The sequence below is a fragment of the Salvia miltiorrhiza genome, chromosome 1 (assembly GCF_028751815.1).
Source record: "Salvia miltiorrhiza cultivar Shanhuang (shh) chromosome 1, IMPLAD_Smil_shh, whole genome shotgun sequence".
NCBI classification, from domain to species: domain Eukaryota; kingdom Viridiplantae; phylum Streptophyta; class Magnoliopsida; order Lamiales; family Lamiaceae; genus Salvia; species Salvia miltiorrhiza.
This window is the reverse complement of record NC_080387.1, coordinates 56,411,847-56,427,307: the sequence shown is the minus strand read 5'-3', so window position 1 is coordinate 56,427,307 and position 15,461 is coordinate 56,411,847. Positions and strand designations below refer to the sequence as shown.

Sequence of the window (15,461 nt, the reverse complement as noted above, 5' to 3'; positions counted from 1 at the left end):
ATTTTTGATGAGGACTAGAATACTCATCAGCGTTGTGTTTGGCAATACAAGAATATCTTACCTGATTATTATTATTATTATTATTATTATTATTATTATTCTTATTGAAGGAAGCCAACCAGCGCAGGTTTAATTGAAGACCTCAGATAATAAAGGGACCCGGCAGCGTAGACGAAGGGACTTGGCAGCGCAGACTACCCAAGTTACTCAGCAGCGCAGACTCGCCTGTGCAGCTCAAGGGAGCTACTCAACACGGGCAACGAAAGACAGCGCAGATGGGTCAAATCAAGACTAAAGTATATTAAGACATTAAAAGGCCTAAGTCCAATTATTAGAGTTCATGGGCCTAAGGCCTTTAGGGCCCACTCTCACATTTATAAATAGAAGGTTAGCATTAAGGGGGAAGAGGATGATTTATTTTCTGAGCAACACTTGTAATATGTAATTCTCTCAAAGTATAGTGAAACCAACGAAGAACCTCCCGTGGACGTAGGTCTTGATGGCCGAACCACGTAAATCTTGTTGTCTCGTTTATCGTTTTATAATTAGGGTAAAGTTTCTTGTTTCATCAGGGTTAATATGCAAAAACACCCCTAACGTTACCTCCCCAACTATGCTTTAGCCTCTAACCTAACGTTGATAGCAACTAACACTCCAAAGTTCATTAAGTACTATAATTAAATCCATAAACAAATTTTCTTTCACAAAATTAAGAAATTCATTTTTTTAATTTATATAATATATAAAATGAGAGTTTTCTCCCTCCATTTTTTCCCACCATTTTTTCTCTCTCTTCTCCGATCAATTTTTTTCATATAAATAAATATTTTCATACACAGATATAAATGAAAAAATTGTAAAATTTTAACAAAGAGAAAGAAAATAGAATATTTTAAAATTATAATAACTTATTTGTTTTAAATTTATTTTGTAATAATTTTTATACTATATTAAATATTTTGTTACAAACTTAAAAAATAAGATGCTTATTAAACATTTCTTCATAAATTAAATTTGATATTATTTAGAAAAATATTAAAATTGTAAAAGAAAAAAAGATGAAAAATAATGAAAAAATTGATGGGAGAAGAGAGAAAAAAATTGGAGGGAGAAAACTCTCCTTTTCTATATTAATATAAATATAAATATAAATTTTTAAAAAATGAATTTCTTGATTTTGTGAAAGAAATTTTGTTTATGAGTTTAATTGTACTAGTACTTAATGAACTTTAGGGTGTTAGTTGTTATCAACGTTAAGTGTAGTTGGGGTGATAACGTTAGGTTAGTGGTGTTTTTGCATATTAACCCATATTTTTCCGCCGGCTTTTTCCCGCCACCGCTCTGCTTCTCTCTCCGAAGACGCCTACATCTGCTCAACGCTTCGCCACTGTTTCAGATAGGTAGTGATTCTGTTTTTTCTCACTAGCTGCCGAGCACGATTCTTTTCGCACTTTGTTCAGTGTAATTTATTGATTGTTCTCAGCTAGTAGTTGAATTGTTCCTTTTTTTTTGGGAATATTTGTTTGTGGTCATGTTTTCTTTGTTTTTGGTTAAATCTCAAATATATATAACTCGAGGAATTGACAGATTTTAGGTTTGCGCAGTGGGAGGAAGAATCATGGGGAAAAAATTAAAAGCCGGGAAGAAGAAGGAAGATAATGGCCGTCCGAAGAAAAATTCAATTCGATTTGATTCTGATAATGAAGACATGATGGACGACGATATTGATGTTTGTATGTGATTTTTTTTACTCATAATATGATGCTTCAAAGACTTTTCATATACAGAATTGTTTTAAGTTGTGAGCAATGGTTTGTAACTTTGCCCTTTTTGATTTACTCTCTGTTATTTTAGTTCATAAGAAAAGGAACGTTATACCACTGAACATAAACGAGGACGTGGAAGAATCTGACGAGGATGCCGAGCAGCCTGTGCTAGATTTTGAGGTTGAACCCTGTGTGTCCTTTTGTTTGGCTCCTAAGTAATTTATATTTTATTCAAGGAATTTCAGTTTATTCGTTCAATTTGATTCTTAGTTGTATTTATGTTTGAACGTTTTAGAACCATTCTTTTATGTGATTTTCTACAAATTTAGGACTACAGTAAGGTGATAATATAATATTTATATAGAAGGTTCCTTGCAGCATCTTGTCAAATAGATGTAATCTTATTTTAATAGGAACAATGAAATTAGGCTATGTATTATGCTTCCAACTTTTATTTAATGATAAAGTATTTGCTTTTCTTTTTCATGCTAATATATACTCCGGTTATGATGAAGATCAGAGAACAATTAAAATATTTACTTGTGATGTTGAGGATAAAAAATCATTGCTTTGTACTTTTTCTTACTCTTTTCATAAACTCTGGTTTTATTTGTTATTAGGATGAGGATGAGGAAGATGAAGACACTGATGATGATGATGATAAGCCACCAAAGGGTCTGGCTGTAAAAAGTAAGATAGCTTCTCTTATGAGTAAGACATAGATATATTATCAGGTGGTTCTACTTAGAATCTCTTTATGATAAAGCTTGTTTACACATGATTAGTTCAACAGCTCAGATCAATATCAGGGAAAGCTTGGGATAAATTTTACTAACTATTAAAGTTTTGTTAGTAATATATGTAATGGGTATAAAACAACTATAATCTGTCATTTCCTAATTTCTCAATCAATGATAACTTTCAATGAAAGCTTACAATATCTTAAGATCAACAGTTACAGTTATTAGATTGATTAAAATTACACTCCTCCATTCTCGTTATTTAACAGTATGATAAACAGCATAGTGTTCTAGTAATAATGTTTCAAGCTCACTTATTAGAGGCATGACTGATATGAATCCTTAATCTTCCCTTCATTTTAGTCTTGCATTTGTAATTTCCTCTCATGATTATAATAAGACCTTGATATATATGCTTGCAACTTGCAAGAGTATCATTTAAATTAAAATGAGTAGATTCTCTTGGTTGGTTTTAGTTGATCTGATTTGTAGTTGGTCACTGGCCCATGTTGTGGCTCTATTATTTTTTGTGGTAAATACTTTTTATGTTAAATGTTTTGTAATCTAATTTGATTGTGGGGTTTATATAGTTGCAAGAACACAAAAGTATTTGCGGGCTAAATTTGGTGATGCGGAGGATGAAATTCTTGATGATGCTGATGAAGAAGAACCGGAAAGGGACTTTTGGGGTAAAAAAAGTGACCTGTATGGCGCTGATGTTGGCAATGAGGTTTATTTTCCCAACAATGCTTCATGCTTAACTCTTGGCATGTCTGCTAAGTGTCATGACTTGCTTTAACATTTTGTTCTTATCTTAAGCCACAATCAAGTGATGATGAAGATGCAGCTGAAGAGGAGGATGCCGTTTTGAAACGGCAAATGACAATAGCAAATAATTTGTCAATGGAAGATTATGGTGTTGAAGAGGAGCCTACGTTACAGGTGAAAAAATATGCATAACAATTATGTCCAACAAATTCTCATGTTACAGTGTCATGTTCTAGGCTTGGAAAGGAGCTTTGTTGATTCCTCATCATTTGTCACATTTCAGGAAATCCTGGACCATGGTAAACCCCCATCAAAGTCTTCCCTCGACAAATGAATCAAGGATGAAGAAGGAATGACATATGAGATAGTAAAGAAAGATTTAAATGCATTGACAAAGGAAGAGCAAATGGATGTCGTGTACAGGTTAGTTTGCTTTCCAGTATCCTGGTTATCCTCTGGTATTGTTGTTCTAACTAGGGATGGCTTGTGACTTTGGCATGGTTTTCATCTAATAAGTTGTCAGTGGCTGCATGTATGATATACACACTTTAGTTTATGAAAGATGAGTTAGTTCCTTTAGAATTTTGAACTTTGATTGGCTTTGCAATTACAACGCGACTTTGAAATTGTAGCAACACGTCACTGACATACAATTTTTCACAATTAGAATATCAACCGACTTTCGAAAAGATGGATCCAAATCCGATGCGTGCAGCAGACTTAGGTAAGTGCTATAATTAGAAGTCATGGTGCAATTGCATAAGCGACCAGTGACTGCTTTCTGTTTGCGCTCACGGACTAGTGTAATGACTGGTTTTACAGCTCTGCTCCGGAATTAATTGGCCTTTTGTCAGAGCTGAAAGATGCCCTTGAGCAACTTGAGAACAAAGTGAACCCACTTGTAGAAAAGGTATGATCATTCCTTGTACTATGTGGTCGTTCTTTTGTCTAGTTTATTTTGCTTAATGCTTTGTGCCATTATGTTAATATGTGTATAACCTTTGTTTATGTTGATGATAAACCAGTGAATACAGTAAAACTCATATAAGAAGACAAGAGAGATTGTACATTAAATATGATGTTTAATTTAAATAGTTAATTTCATTAAGAAATATTCAATTTTTTAATGGAAAAATAATTTAATGATTCCTTGTACTTGGAGAAATCTTGGTTTATATCTACTTGTATATTGACTAGTTATTTGTTGAGTTCAGAGCCCTGAACTTATTGTAGTTGTAGTCTTATGTCAGAAATGTTTCTGTTAGATCGATAGTGGAGATAAACTATGTAAGAAAGAATAGTTTTATTAATATTATAATTGAAATGTAAAACTATCGAGACAGATTACTTATTCTGATATTATGTTCGTCCAGACGTTACGCTTGACTAACAAATTTTGGTTTATTAGTTGGAGTTTTATTGTGCAATCAATTAACTATTCCATTACGTATGAAGATTAAAGGACGAGAGAGTGGAAAGAAGGGAGCGATGCGCTATATTGAGGTCAAGCAGCTTCTATTGCAATCCTTTTGCCAGGCTATAACCTTTTATCTTCTTCTCAAGTCCGAGGCGCAGCCTGTTCGTGATCACCCAGTTGTTACTCATTTAGTTGAGATCAAGAGTTTATATGAAAAGGTTATTGTTTCTCATTTTGTGGCAAACTTAATTTTTAATTTCTGGAGTTTCTTATTGTTCAAATTTTGTATGCAAGTAATGTAGCACTTAAATTTACTTTCAGGGAGACTTGAATCCAACCTTTGTGGTAATTTCCTCTGTTCAAGATGATGGAAAAAGTAGCCAGTTTGATAGCCCCCCGAACCCTGCAATGCATTTATGTGTAATTTTTAGGATTTTAAAATTAATGCAATTTAAATTTGAAGTAAATTGTGTTATTTAAATTTGTGCAATTAAAATTAAATAAAAATATAAAAATCAAAACTAAAAAGATGAGGTCATCTCACTGCAACCTCCTTAATCCAATGTGCCCCCATCTATCAGGTCAGTTATCGGGTGTCTTTGGCGTTTAATTGTCTCAATAAGTGAAACTTATCTAAGTTATTACTCCCTCCGTCCCCAAAATAAGTTCATCTTTGGGGACGGCACGGATTTTAAGGAAAAATGATAAAGTGTATTGATAGTGGAGAAAAATATGTTATAATTAGTATTGAGAGTGGTGAAAATGTGAAAAAGTGTTATAATTAGTATTGGGAGTGGTGAAAAAGTGAAAAGTAAGAATAAATAAAGTATTATTAGTGGCGGGGTCAATGTCCAAAAATGGAAAGAAAGAAAGAGGAACTTATTTGGGGGACGTCCCAAAAAGGAAAAAGAGGAACTTATTTCAGGGACGGAGGGAGTATTTCTTGGCTATAAGGTCATAAAGTATTTTTATATTCATCTCCTTATATACCTGATTCGATTAATTCATATGAATATCCTTCTTATACATCTATACTATATTAAAACAGCAGTTTTCAATTAGAAATTGATTTCAAATTGATTTGTAATCAATTTCAATGGCGATTTTGTAATTAAAAGTTAATTTAAGAGCAAGAATTTTAGCAATAATGTGAACATAAAAAAAAAACTGCCGTTTGTGTCCCACTACTTTTTTATCATCTCACAACAAATCTTAAAAATTGTGAATATATAATTTTAAATTTATATTCATCATAAGCTTTGTGTTCCATTTAAAAAAAGCGAAAATATAGTATTGTTTTATGTTTTGCTATTTTTTCTCTTCTGAACAATTATTTTGCTCAACGTTATGCTATATTTTCAAAGACAAAGAAATGCGACTCAATCCTCTCAAATTAACAATGTTGAAAATTTAAATTTATTTCTTTTTAGGTAAGGAATATATATAATAATTCATAAAGTTGAAAATAAGTTATATAAGCCCACAAATATTAACATCTAAATTATAAATTCATTATTGATTTTTTTTTTCACAATTGTGAAAAGAAAAAAAATAGCCAAACATAAAATACATTTTTTAAGATATAAAATAAGAATCATTTTCAGCCTTTAGATCATCAAGATCTACGGTTGATTCATCATGTTGGATGAATTAATGGTCTTGAGTTTGAATCTCAAAGGTAACAAAAATTTATTTTTCGCAATTCATACCTTTATACAGCGAATTCATACGTGTTCTACATAAAATTCATACATTTTCCTTAGTTCTTATTTCTTATTTTAAGAAGTGCTCTCAACATGATATTAAAATAAAGTAGCGATCATCAAGTTACAAAATATAGATGATATTTTCTCACTTAATTAAAATGAATACTTAAATATTAGTTTTTCAACTTTGAATTATGATTAAAAGATTTAAATAAGTTAATTATTTCATATTTTAACTTGACTACTTTTTTTAATATTATTACAGTTTAATTCTGCCATCCATTTAAATAGGGGAGATAAATTGATTAATTTACTACAATTGCAAGGAATGGTTAGATATGACGAGTGCGGGCTACGTAAATTCCTATCTATTTTATCTTTTGACCAAGACTACCTACTTCTATGATTTTGTTTTTGTAGGAGTATAATTTGATACATAATTCATTTTTCTTTAGCCCCTATTTAATTAAATAATGAAAATAATAATAAATGTTATAAAATTATGCTTTCTTAAAACCACTATGTGTATTTAGACGTCTTAATATAAATTTTTAAAATTGCATTATTTTTTACCATTCATAATTTTACATTTATGTATTTGTACATTTTATTTTTTTGTATTATTTTTTAATATAATATAATGGCCGTGCATCGCACGGTGGGCAAATGCTAGTTTATTTTGAAGGATGACTCTTAAATTCTTAATTCAATAAAGTCAAATAGGATGGGAGATTAATTAATATTGCAATAAAACTTCTTTATCGTTAAATCCAACGCTTAGGTGGATGATGAATGTCCCAAAAGATAAATTTGTATCCGCTCCGCTCTAATCAAATCCGACTAGCTTAATTATTTTCAATTACTTTACTAACTTTGAATTGAAGTTTATTAAAATTTATTACATATAAATTAAAATTAAATTCAGACGAATGAACCGAAATGTACCTCAATTTTTGTACAAAACTCTCTCTACATATTTCCAGAAACTCTACAGTACACGCGCTATTTATATTTTTGCGTATATACATAAGAACGATAACTTTGTATTTTCATACTTAAATCATTTTTATGTATATATTATTTTAAAATGAAAATAGCAGTGAATAGACACTGATGTCACACAAATCACCTGCTGCTATTTAATACTCCATCCTTGTAGGGTTTGGACCGTTTGGTATTAATCTCTGTCCCTAGCTAGCTCCCAACTTATAGTTAGGTAAACAAAAGCATTAAATTGAGACTATCAAATTGACTGAAAATTCTTACCACAACTTCGTCCAATACATCTATAAATTAATAATCTAAGGACAATGAAATTTATTAATTTACAGAAATATTAATATGTCAATTAAATTAATATTTATTAATTTAAATAATATTATCTCGGTTTCAGCAAATAATCTTTTAGATAAAGTTAATGCATACAAACAAATTATACATTACGAAAAAAAAAAAAACAATTATACCTAGAGTTACAACATTATGTATAAAACTAATCATATTCAATGAGTCGGACCTAATTAGTAATCAGTAACAAATTATTATCATGGAAGAATGTGAATAAATTGCATAGCGGAAAATATTAAAGAATATTGTTCTAATTATTACTGAAATTGTATTTAGCTTGTTTCAATATTTACCAATTGATTTTTTAGTCAAATCGAATGTTAGGTAACTTGATTATTTAATTGACTGACACTTATTTCATTTAAATTTGAACTTATGGAATATAAAATCTTTATTTATCTAATATTCTCTCCCTCCCCTTAATAATGTCCTAATTACTCATATTGGAACGTCACTAGTAATATCGTATTCTTTATTTAGTAGTAAAAAATTAACTATTTAAAATATTATTAATAATGGGTCCAACTAATTTTATACACTAATTTATTTAAAATAATTTTTAAATATTTTTCACCAACTCACTTTACACACTAGCTACACTATTCTTAATATAAAAGTATCTAAAAATAATGAGACATTTTTTTTTTGACTTGGGGAAAGGGGAGCGGTGGAATTCGAACCATGAACCTCACTGTTCACAGATAGGAGTTCGCACCGCTTGCTGTTGATTTGAGGACAATAATGAGACATTATTAATTGTATGAAGGGAGTAAAAAATATATTCATGTTCGTTGTAATCTAATTGAGAAAGTAATTTTTAGATAATTAATGATATATAATCGAACCATAGAAAGATTTTACCCATTAATTTTATTATTTGCCATAAACATTTGCGCATAAAATTATGCTATATTAAATCTTAAAAATAATCAAATATTTTGAAATATCCCAAAATTTTAAATTCATTAAAATAAATAAGAAATTAACATTATTATTTAACTTTATCAAGATTAATTCTTTGAAATAAATGCTCTCAAATAGAATTGTGGGTAGATTAAAAACACACAAGATTAGGTGATTAATTACAATGAGACAGTAATTTAAATGACAAAGTTGAGTCACCCAAGACTATTTTTTATGAGAGGTATTGAGTTCAATTTTGCATGTAGTGTAGTATTTTCATCTTTGTGTAGGTAGTGATCTTGTGTATGTACGATTATTTTTCCACTTTTGTATGGTGTAGAGATTCCGTCTATGTGTGAGTGATTTATTTGATTAAATAATAAATACTTTTTGTAATTTTCAAAAGATTATGTGATTAATTAGGGGTAATACGGTCCATTAATTTGGAGGCGCGAAGCCAAGCGGTAGATTCCGCTGCCCGCCGCACCACCTTTAAGTACGTACGTTAAACCCACTTGCTCTTACATCTCTCTCTCTACATACATACAATTTCTCTTAAAACTCCATATCATCATCATCCACTTCGAGAGAGAGAGAGAGAGAGAGAAAATATGGTGGATGAATTAATGGTGGTGTGCGTGGACAGGATTATAGCATCAGCTGCATGCCTCCAACAACCAAATAACACTACACCAGAAAAAGAAAGTGTTGCAGTTAGTGTTGGTGGTGGAAATGATGGTGATGGTACAACAAAAGATGGGATTTTTAACGGAGGGATTTCTTCTTCTTCTTCGACAGAAGTAAAAGGGAGAGTGAGTGAGTGCAGAATTTGTCAGGAGGAAGACCACGACAAGGATTTGGAGTCTCCTTGTGCTTGCTCCGGCACTCTCAAGGTTTCTTTTTTTTTATTTACTCTAATTTATTCACCTTCTTTGTTGTGGAACCATTTTTGTTGTTTATATACTTGTCATTATTGGGTTTATTTATTTTGAAAGAATATATATGCGTCACTTTCTTCTAGCTGCTTTTGTCTAACCTTCAATTTAATAGAAAGGGTTCTTTTGTGTTCTTTCTCTCTTGATTAAAGTTCATTTCTTTTTTGTAATATCCATGTTCGTCTTTACTGCTCGTTTTTAATCTCTTCCTATTTGATGATTTCTTCAACGGGGGGTTTTGGGGTGTTATGTTAAGCACTTCCATTTATTTACTTACATTCTTTATTGGAATTTCTGCATTCAATCTTATGCCGTTTTTGCATTTATTGTTGTTGTGCCTGTATTTGTCCCTACTCTAATTTTGTATAAGTGCGTATTTATTTCATTTTGAGCCTTTTGATTTATATGTTATGTGGATATGAAAACCAAATAAACGGAGAAGCCTCTGTCAATAAGATAATTAAAAATCCTATCATGGAGTAGTATATTTACAAAAATTTTGTATACAAAATAAGACATATATATACACATACCATAGGGAAGCCTTAATTTTTTGGGGGGCCCGAGGCAACCGTCAATTAGTCCAAGGAAGAACCACCATGATGCTTTGCTGAGTCTGCTGTTCATATAAATGTTTCATTCTATAAGGTCTCATAAATGACTAGCACATCTTCACATGATCAAGTACTTTTCTTCCTTCTTATTTTTGTAAATAAACTGTCAAATTTAATTTCTTACATTGCCGGAGTATATTAAACCATTTTCCTCCTTTTTATCCTTCAAGTGTTTGTGTGATACATGGCCAGCAATATATGTTACTGAATATATTTGCTTTTAGATTGTTTCTAGTGACACATTGCCTTACCAACACTTGAAAATTTGCGCAGTTTGCTCATAGAAAGTGTGTCCAGAGATGGTGCAACAAAAAAGGCGACATCACCTGTGAAATCTGCAATCAGGTAGTAGTTCAAACATTGTTGGCCGAAATCATGATATTCTGTCGAAAACTCAACTTGAGGATTTCCATTTATCTTTTCATAGGTTTTTTCACCAAATTATATTTGTCCACCCCCAAGAGGCAATGCTGATGTTATGACTATTGATATCAGGTATAATATATGGTGGATTTTTAATCTACTTATACACATTTAAATAAACAGATGCATTTATCTTTTAGGAGGGATTCTTGCATTTCTAAAATTTATAATTTTTTCAAGGTGTGGCCTTTTGGTGGGCACAAACTTCATAGTTATAAAACGAGCTCCATTTTTTCATTATTACTGATTTCTACATATTGTTCTTGATTTCTACATTTCATACCTGAACTTGAAATTGGATTACTTGCTGTTACGTCCCCTTGGTTCCATGGAAGTAGACTATTATATCTAAATCATGTGCTTAATTACCAAGATCATTATAGTGGAGCATATCGTCGAAGTTTTGCTCAGCTTATTGATTCCCTAAAATCATATATGTATTAGTTGATGATTTTGGTGGAGAGACTCTTAACATCATCTGTGTAATTGCCTCAGACAAGCATGGGAAGCTCATGTTGATCTTCACCACACTCAGTTATTGGCCTTCACAGAAGCCGGGCATCAGCTTTTGCAGTCAGAGTATAACGACTATGGCATGGAAAACCGTAGGATTCTTATATGCTTCCGCTCTGCTGTTATCATTGTAAGCTAATGGAATTATGTTTGGACTTAAATTACCTTTGACATGCTTCGTTTCTTCTTTTGAAAGTATAAGTTAATCCGTCTTATATTTGCAGCTGATGCTGCTCTTGGTGATACACCAAACTTTGATGGTTAAATTAGATATTGGGATGCCACTGGGATCATCAGTTTTCTTCCATGTATGGCGTTAAAACATAGCTACAGCGAGCAATATTTTAAGCTTCAGAAACAAATCTAAACTCCAGCTCATGCGTTGTTTAAAAAGTTGCATCAATCTAACATTTTCATTTTCTTAATTCAGTATCTGATTTCCATTCTTCAGCTGGCTGGTTTTCTTCTTCCTTGCTACATCGTGGCCCATTCATGGTATATTGTACAATACCGAAGGGGAAGGCAGGTGTGTTCTATTTCTAGTATCTTCATAAAATGGTTGCCAATTAAACAACTTAACATGATAATATTATCTCTTAAAACAGCTATGTTTTAGAGCTTACAAACTCCCTCTTTACAACTATGAGACTATCATTGTTTTATGATTTAAAATCAATCCAACAACTCTAGACAGATACAAGGAACCAATAGATGCCACAAAAAGGATAATTTTTTACTGAATCTGAGAATGGCAAATATTCTACTTTTTGAGCCTTGATTTTTGTCTGCAATCAAACTCCATTATATGATCTCTCTTTATGGATCAGGGATGAGCTGAATGGCTGACTCTAAAGGTATGTCGAGGCGGCCGATGTATTTATAGCCGAGCTATTCTTCTTCTTCAAGTCTCTAGCTGCTTGCCTAAGCTAAGCTTAATCTCATATTGAAAAGGTTTAACATTGAATTATTTGAATTTTGCTGCTGTTGCAAGGCATGGTAGAATTAGGCATATGTTTGATGTTGTTAGTCTATCTAGGAACTCAAAAATGCAATTGTAAATGAGATTTCCTTGAGTTCACTAGGTCCTCAAATAAATATCTCCCGAGATGATTTAATTGGTTAGGACTTAGGAGTGGACAATTTCGTAATTAAAATAGTCTTTTCTTCTAGGTTATATGTCACGAAAAATGCACTCATGAGTAATTTATACTAATATAAAAAGAGCATTTGGCACAATATGTGAATTATCTATTTTATCCTTATTATATGTTTTATTCTAAAGTTATTTTATATTTATATATTTATAAGAATATATTAATTCATTAGATATTATATTAAATCTATGTGAAATATATCTATAAAAATGTATCTATTTAATAAATTATACTTCATTTGTCTACCAATTCTTGATCCATTTTATAAATTATTCAACCAATATATTTTTTGAAAAATTGCTGGAAGAGATAAATAATAGTAGAATAAATCAGTTAAATGGACCAAATTGTTAATTGATAAATTAAATATAATAAATATTATATTTGTATTTTTATTATATCAAATAAAATAATATTAATTATACGTATAACGCACGCTCTTTCTACTAATTAAAATAAGTAGCTTTATTGAAATTTATGGAAAGAGTAATAGTATTAAACTAGAAAATAGATTATTCGCCACAAGCCTATAGCATTCATATATTTTGTACTTTGTGGGTTATTTTTTCAATAAATCAAATGAACAATTGCATGTAAATACAAAGTTTGGCTACAATTTATTTTTATGCGTACTTAGAAAAGTTTAATAAGATACACTAACTTTATTAATTGTTCAATTTTAATTCTGTTTCATTTTTTTTTTTTTGAGGAAAGAAATAACATGGCGTCTACGTGGCTTATTAATTAGAAATGATATGGCATCTACATGACGTCTACGTGGTATCTACATGGGTTTATGTGACTCATCGAAATTAAAATTAAACAATTAATAAATTTCGTATATTTGATTAAAATTTTCTAAGTACGCGATAAAATTGAATTTTGGCCAAAGTTAATAATGTATTTGCAAGCAATTAACTCTAAATCAAATAAGAAAGGCGAAGTACATATTCAAGATTATACGTACTACAACAAAAGAAATATTACTCTGATACAAACTATATTAGTGTGCTCGATTTATTTTAATTTTTTGAAGGGTTTTTTTTTTTAATAGACTTATTCGAAGCAAGACTTGGTTTTACCATTCTTTAATGTCCATCTGATTGAAATAAAAGACGCCGAAAGAATGTAATGACTCCAAACTAATTGCACATAAGAATCCCAACATTATTTGGGGGGTTTGATAATATTTCTACTTGCACTGTCACGAAAAGAGGTGAAAGAGACAATTATGTGTTTAAATCCATGCACAACACCCATTTTCTTTCTCATTAATTTTAGGCAGAGTGATGCTTCTGTTTTCTTCATGACATGTTTAGTGCGATAATGATTCGATGTATCTTAACATAAAAATATATTTCATAATTGTATACGTCGTTCTCTAATGATCAAAATTGTGGACTCACTCGCTTTATGATCAAAATGGGGCCACTCTCACTTTTAATTTGAAAATGTACAAATTGGCTAAAATGTCAAGAATGGCTATTGTTACATGTTAAGTTGTTAACACTAATTTTAACGCGATCGCAAAAATAAAAATAAAAAAAGCCCTAAACAAAAATAATCTTGAAAGATTGGCAATACGATCAACGAGATCATTTTCCCTTCTTTCTTTGAGTCATTTGTAAATATGGCCCGAACTTTAAAAAATATAAAAAAAATAGCCTAAATTTTGAAATCATTTATAAAAATTGCCTGAACTTTAAAAAATACAAAAAAATAGTCCGAACTTTGAAATTATTTGTAAAAATGGTCTGAACTTTGGAATCATTTGTAAAAATGACATTAACTTTAAAAAATACAAAAAAATAGCATGAACTTTGAAGTCGTTTGTAAAAACGGCACAAACTTTATTAATACAAAAAATGACTCAATTTTTATCAAATGTATAAAAATGGCATGAGCTTACACTTTCGGAATCGAATTATGACAACGTGTCCACAGTGACGTGAAAATTATATGAAAATTAAAATATCCACTTTGAATATTTATAATAAAGTATGATAATTAATTCTCTTATCATAAGAATTTTAATCTCGTACAAATAATTTTTCTCTCATAAAATGTTATTGACAACACGAATTTTTTAAACTTCGAGTACATAAAATTCATATTACGCATAGACAAAGAATTTTCACATACTTTTCAGGTCATTTTAGATTTTGTATTTATGAAAGATCGAGTCATTTAGATTTTTTAAAATTCAGACCATTTTTTCAAATTTTCAAAATTTAAATTATTTTTGTATTTTTTTTTAATTCGTGTTATTTTTACAAATGACTTTAAAGTTTGGCTATTTTTACAAATGACTTCAAAGTTCATGTCATTTTTACAAATGACTTTAAAGATCATGCCATTTTTACAAATAAGTACAAAGTTCATGCCATTTTTACAAATGAATTCAAAGTTTAGATTATTTTTTTGTATTTTTTAAAATGAGTTGATTTAATACCTGTGACGTGAAAACAATTTTATTATTATTATTATTATTATTATTATTATTATTATTATTATTATTATTATTCCCATGTTTTGTGCCGCAATCTCCGGTGGATTTTGAAGAGACTCCAAACGATTTATACATTGTTTTAAAAAAATCTTATATATGATCAAATGTCGCATTCATTTGCGAGTACACTTTTTTGAGCAGTGTAAACATATTTAGTTCAAGTTAGTCTTTTATATAGGGATAATTGCTTATAAATATATGAATTATATTTAAATTTTGATTTTTAATTGAATTTATTTTTTGGTTAAAAATATATAATTTTTTTATTTTTGTAGTTTGGCTTAAATCAAAAAGTTCATTAGCCAATAATTTCATTATCCACAGTAATCAAATTATGGGCTATAATCAAATTATTGGCCAATAATTCGAAAAAATAGCTATCTAATGAGACCTATTTGTTGAGTTTTGGTCAATAAAAATTGATCGAAAAAAAAGAAAAATATAGTTTTATGACATTTTTCGCCCATTTCTGGTGACAAAAATTCAACAATATAAATATTATTAGAAAGATAATATCAACAACTTTCCAACAATACCTTCGGAGTGCCCTCTAGTTAAATTCCAAAAAAAATAAAAATTTATGTATTTTCATACCAAAAATATAAATTGGGTTAAAAACTCGTCTTAAAACTCCTAAGACTTTATTCAGGGGACGAAGTTAGTACT

At 30.2% G+C, this 15,461-nt stretch overlaps 2 protein-coding genes across 10 annotated transcripts; both read left to right on the top strand.

Moving 5' to 3' along the window:
• The first annotated feature begins 1,249 nt into the window (after window positions 1-1,249).
• Window positions 1,250-5,186, top strand: LOC130996846 (protein THALLO-like). 6 transcript variants are annotated; one of them, XM_057922120.1, is made up of 10 exons: window positions 1,250-1,400; window positions 1,588-1,733; window positions 1,855-1,946; window positions 2,387-2,456; window positions 3,097-3,236; window positions 3,326-3,448; window positions 3,558-3,697; window positions 3,942-3,998; window positions 4,097-4,184; window positions 4,730-4,901. In XM_057922120.1, exons 2-7 carry the CDS (start codon window positions 1,619-1,621, stop codon window positions 3,606-3,608), a joined length of 591 nt encoding a protein of 196 aa, XP_057778103.1. In that variant the 5' UTR covers window positions 1,250-1,400; window positions 1,588-1,618; the 3' UTR covers window positions 3,609-3,697; window positions 3,942-3,998; window positions 4,097-4,184; window positions 4,730-4,901. The 6 variants fall into 6 exon arrangements, with proteins under 6 accessions (XP_057778103.1, XP_057778107.1, XP_057778116.1 ...); XM_057922124.1 differs by having other exon boundaries at window positions 1,256-1,400; window positions 1,605-1,733; XM_057922133.1 differs by having other exon boundaries at window positions 1,338-1,400; window positions 4,683-4,901.
• A 3,906-nt stretch (window positions 5,187-9,092) lies between these two features.
• On the top strand, window positions 9,093-12,301 carry LOC130996754 (uncharacterized). 4 transcript variants are annotated; one of them, XM_057922045.1, is made up of 7 exons: window positions 9,093-9,540; window positions 10,470-10,541; window positions 10,624-10,691; window positions 11,115-11,262; window positions 11,357-11,440; window positions 11,563-11,658; window positions 11,960-12,301. In XM_057922045.1, exons 1-7 carry the CDS (start codon window positions 9,259-9,261, stop codon window positions 11,963-11,965), a joined length of 756 nt encoding a protein of 251 aa, XP_057778028.1. In that variant the 5' UTR covers window positions 9,093-9,258; the 3' UTR covers window positions 11,966-12,301. The 4 variants fall into 4 exon arrangements, with proteins under 4 accessions (XP_057778028.1, XP_057778036.1, XP_057778048.1 ...); XM_057922053.1 differs by having other exon boundaries at window positions 9,182-9,540; window positions 11,584-11,658; XM_057922065.1 differs by lacking the exon at window positions 9,093-9,540 and adding an exon at window positions 9,675-10,266 and having other exon boundaries at window positions 11,584-11,658.
• The last annotated feature ends 3,160 nt before the right edge of the window (window positions 12,302-15,461 follow it).

Bases quoted from the DNA above. Each gene is read 5' to 3' on its own strand.
- LOC130996754 (XM_057922045.1), top strand. From the start codon at position 9,259: ATGGTGGATGAATTAATGGTGGTGTGCGTGGACAGGATTATAGCATCA. The intron at 10,692-11,114 runs GTATAATATATG...TAATTGCCTCAG, and splicing joins GTTATGACTATTGATATCAG to ACAAGCATGGGAAGCTCATG. The intron at 11,263-11,356 runs GTAAGCTAATGG...TTATATTTGCAG, and splicing joins TCCGCTCTGCTGTTATCATT to CTGATGCTGCTCTTGGTGAT.
- LOC130996846 (XM_057922120.1), top strand. From the start codon at position 1,619: ATGGGGAAAAAATTAAAAGCCGGGAAGAAGAAGGAAGATAATGGCCGT. The intron at 3,237-3,325 runs GTTTATTTTCCC...TCTTATCTTAAG, and splicing joins GCGCTGATGTTGGCAATGAG to CCACAATCAAGTGATGATGA. The intron at 3,449-3,557 runs GTGAAAAAATAT...GTCACATTTCAG, and splicing joins AAGAGGAGCCTACGTTACAG to GAAATCCTGGACCATGGTAA.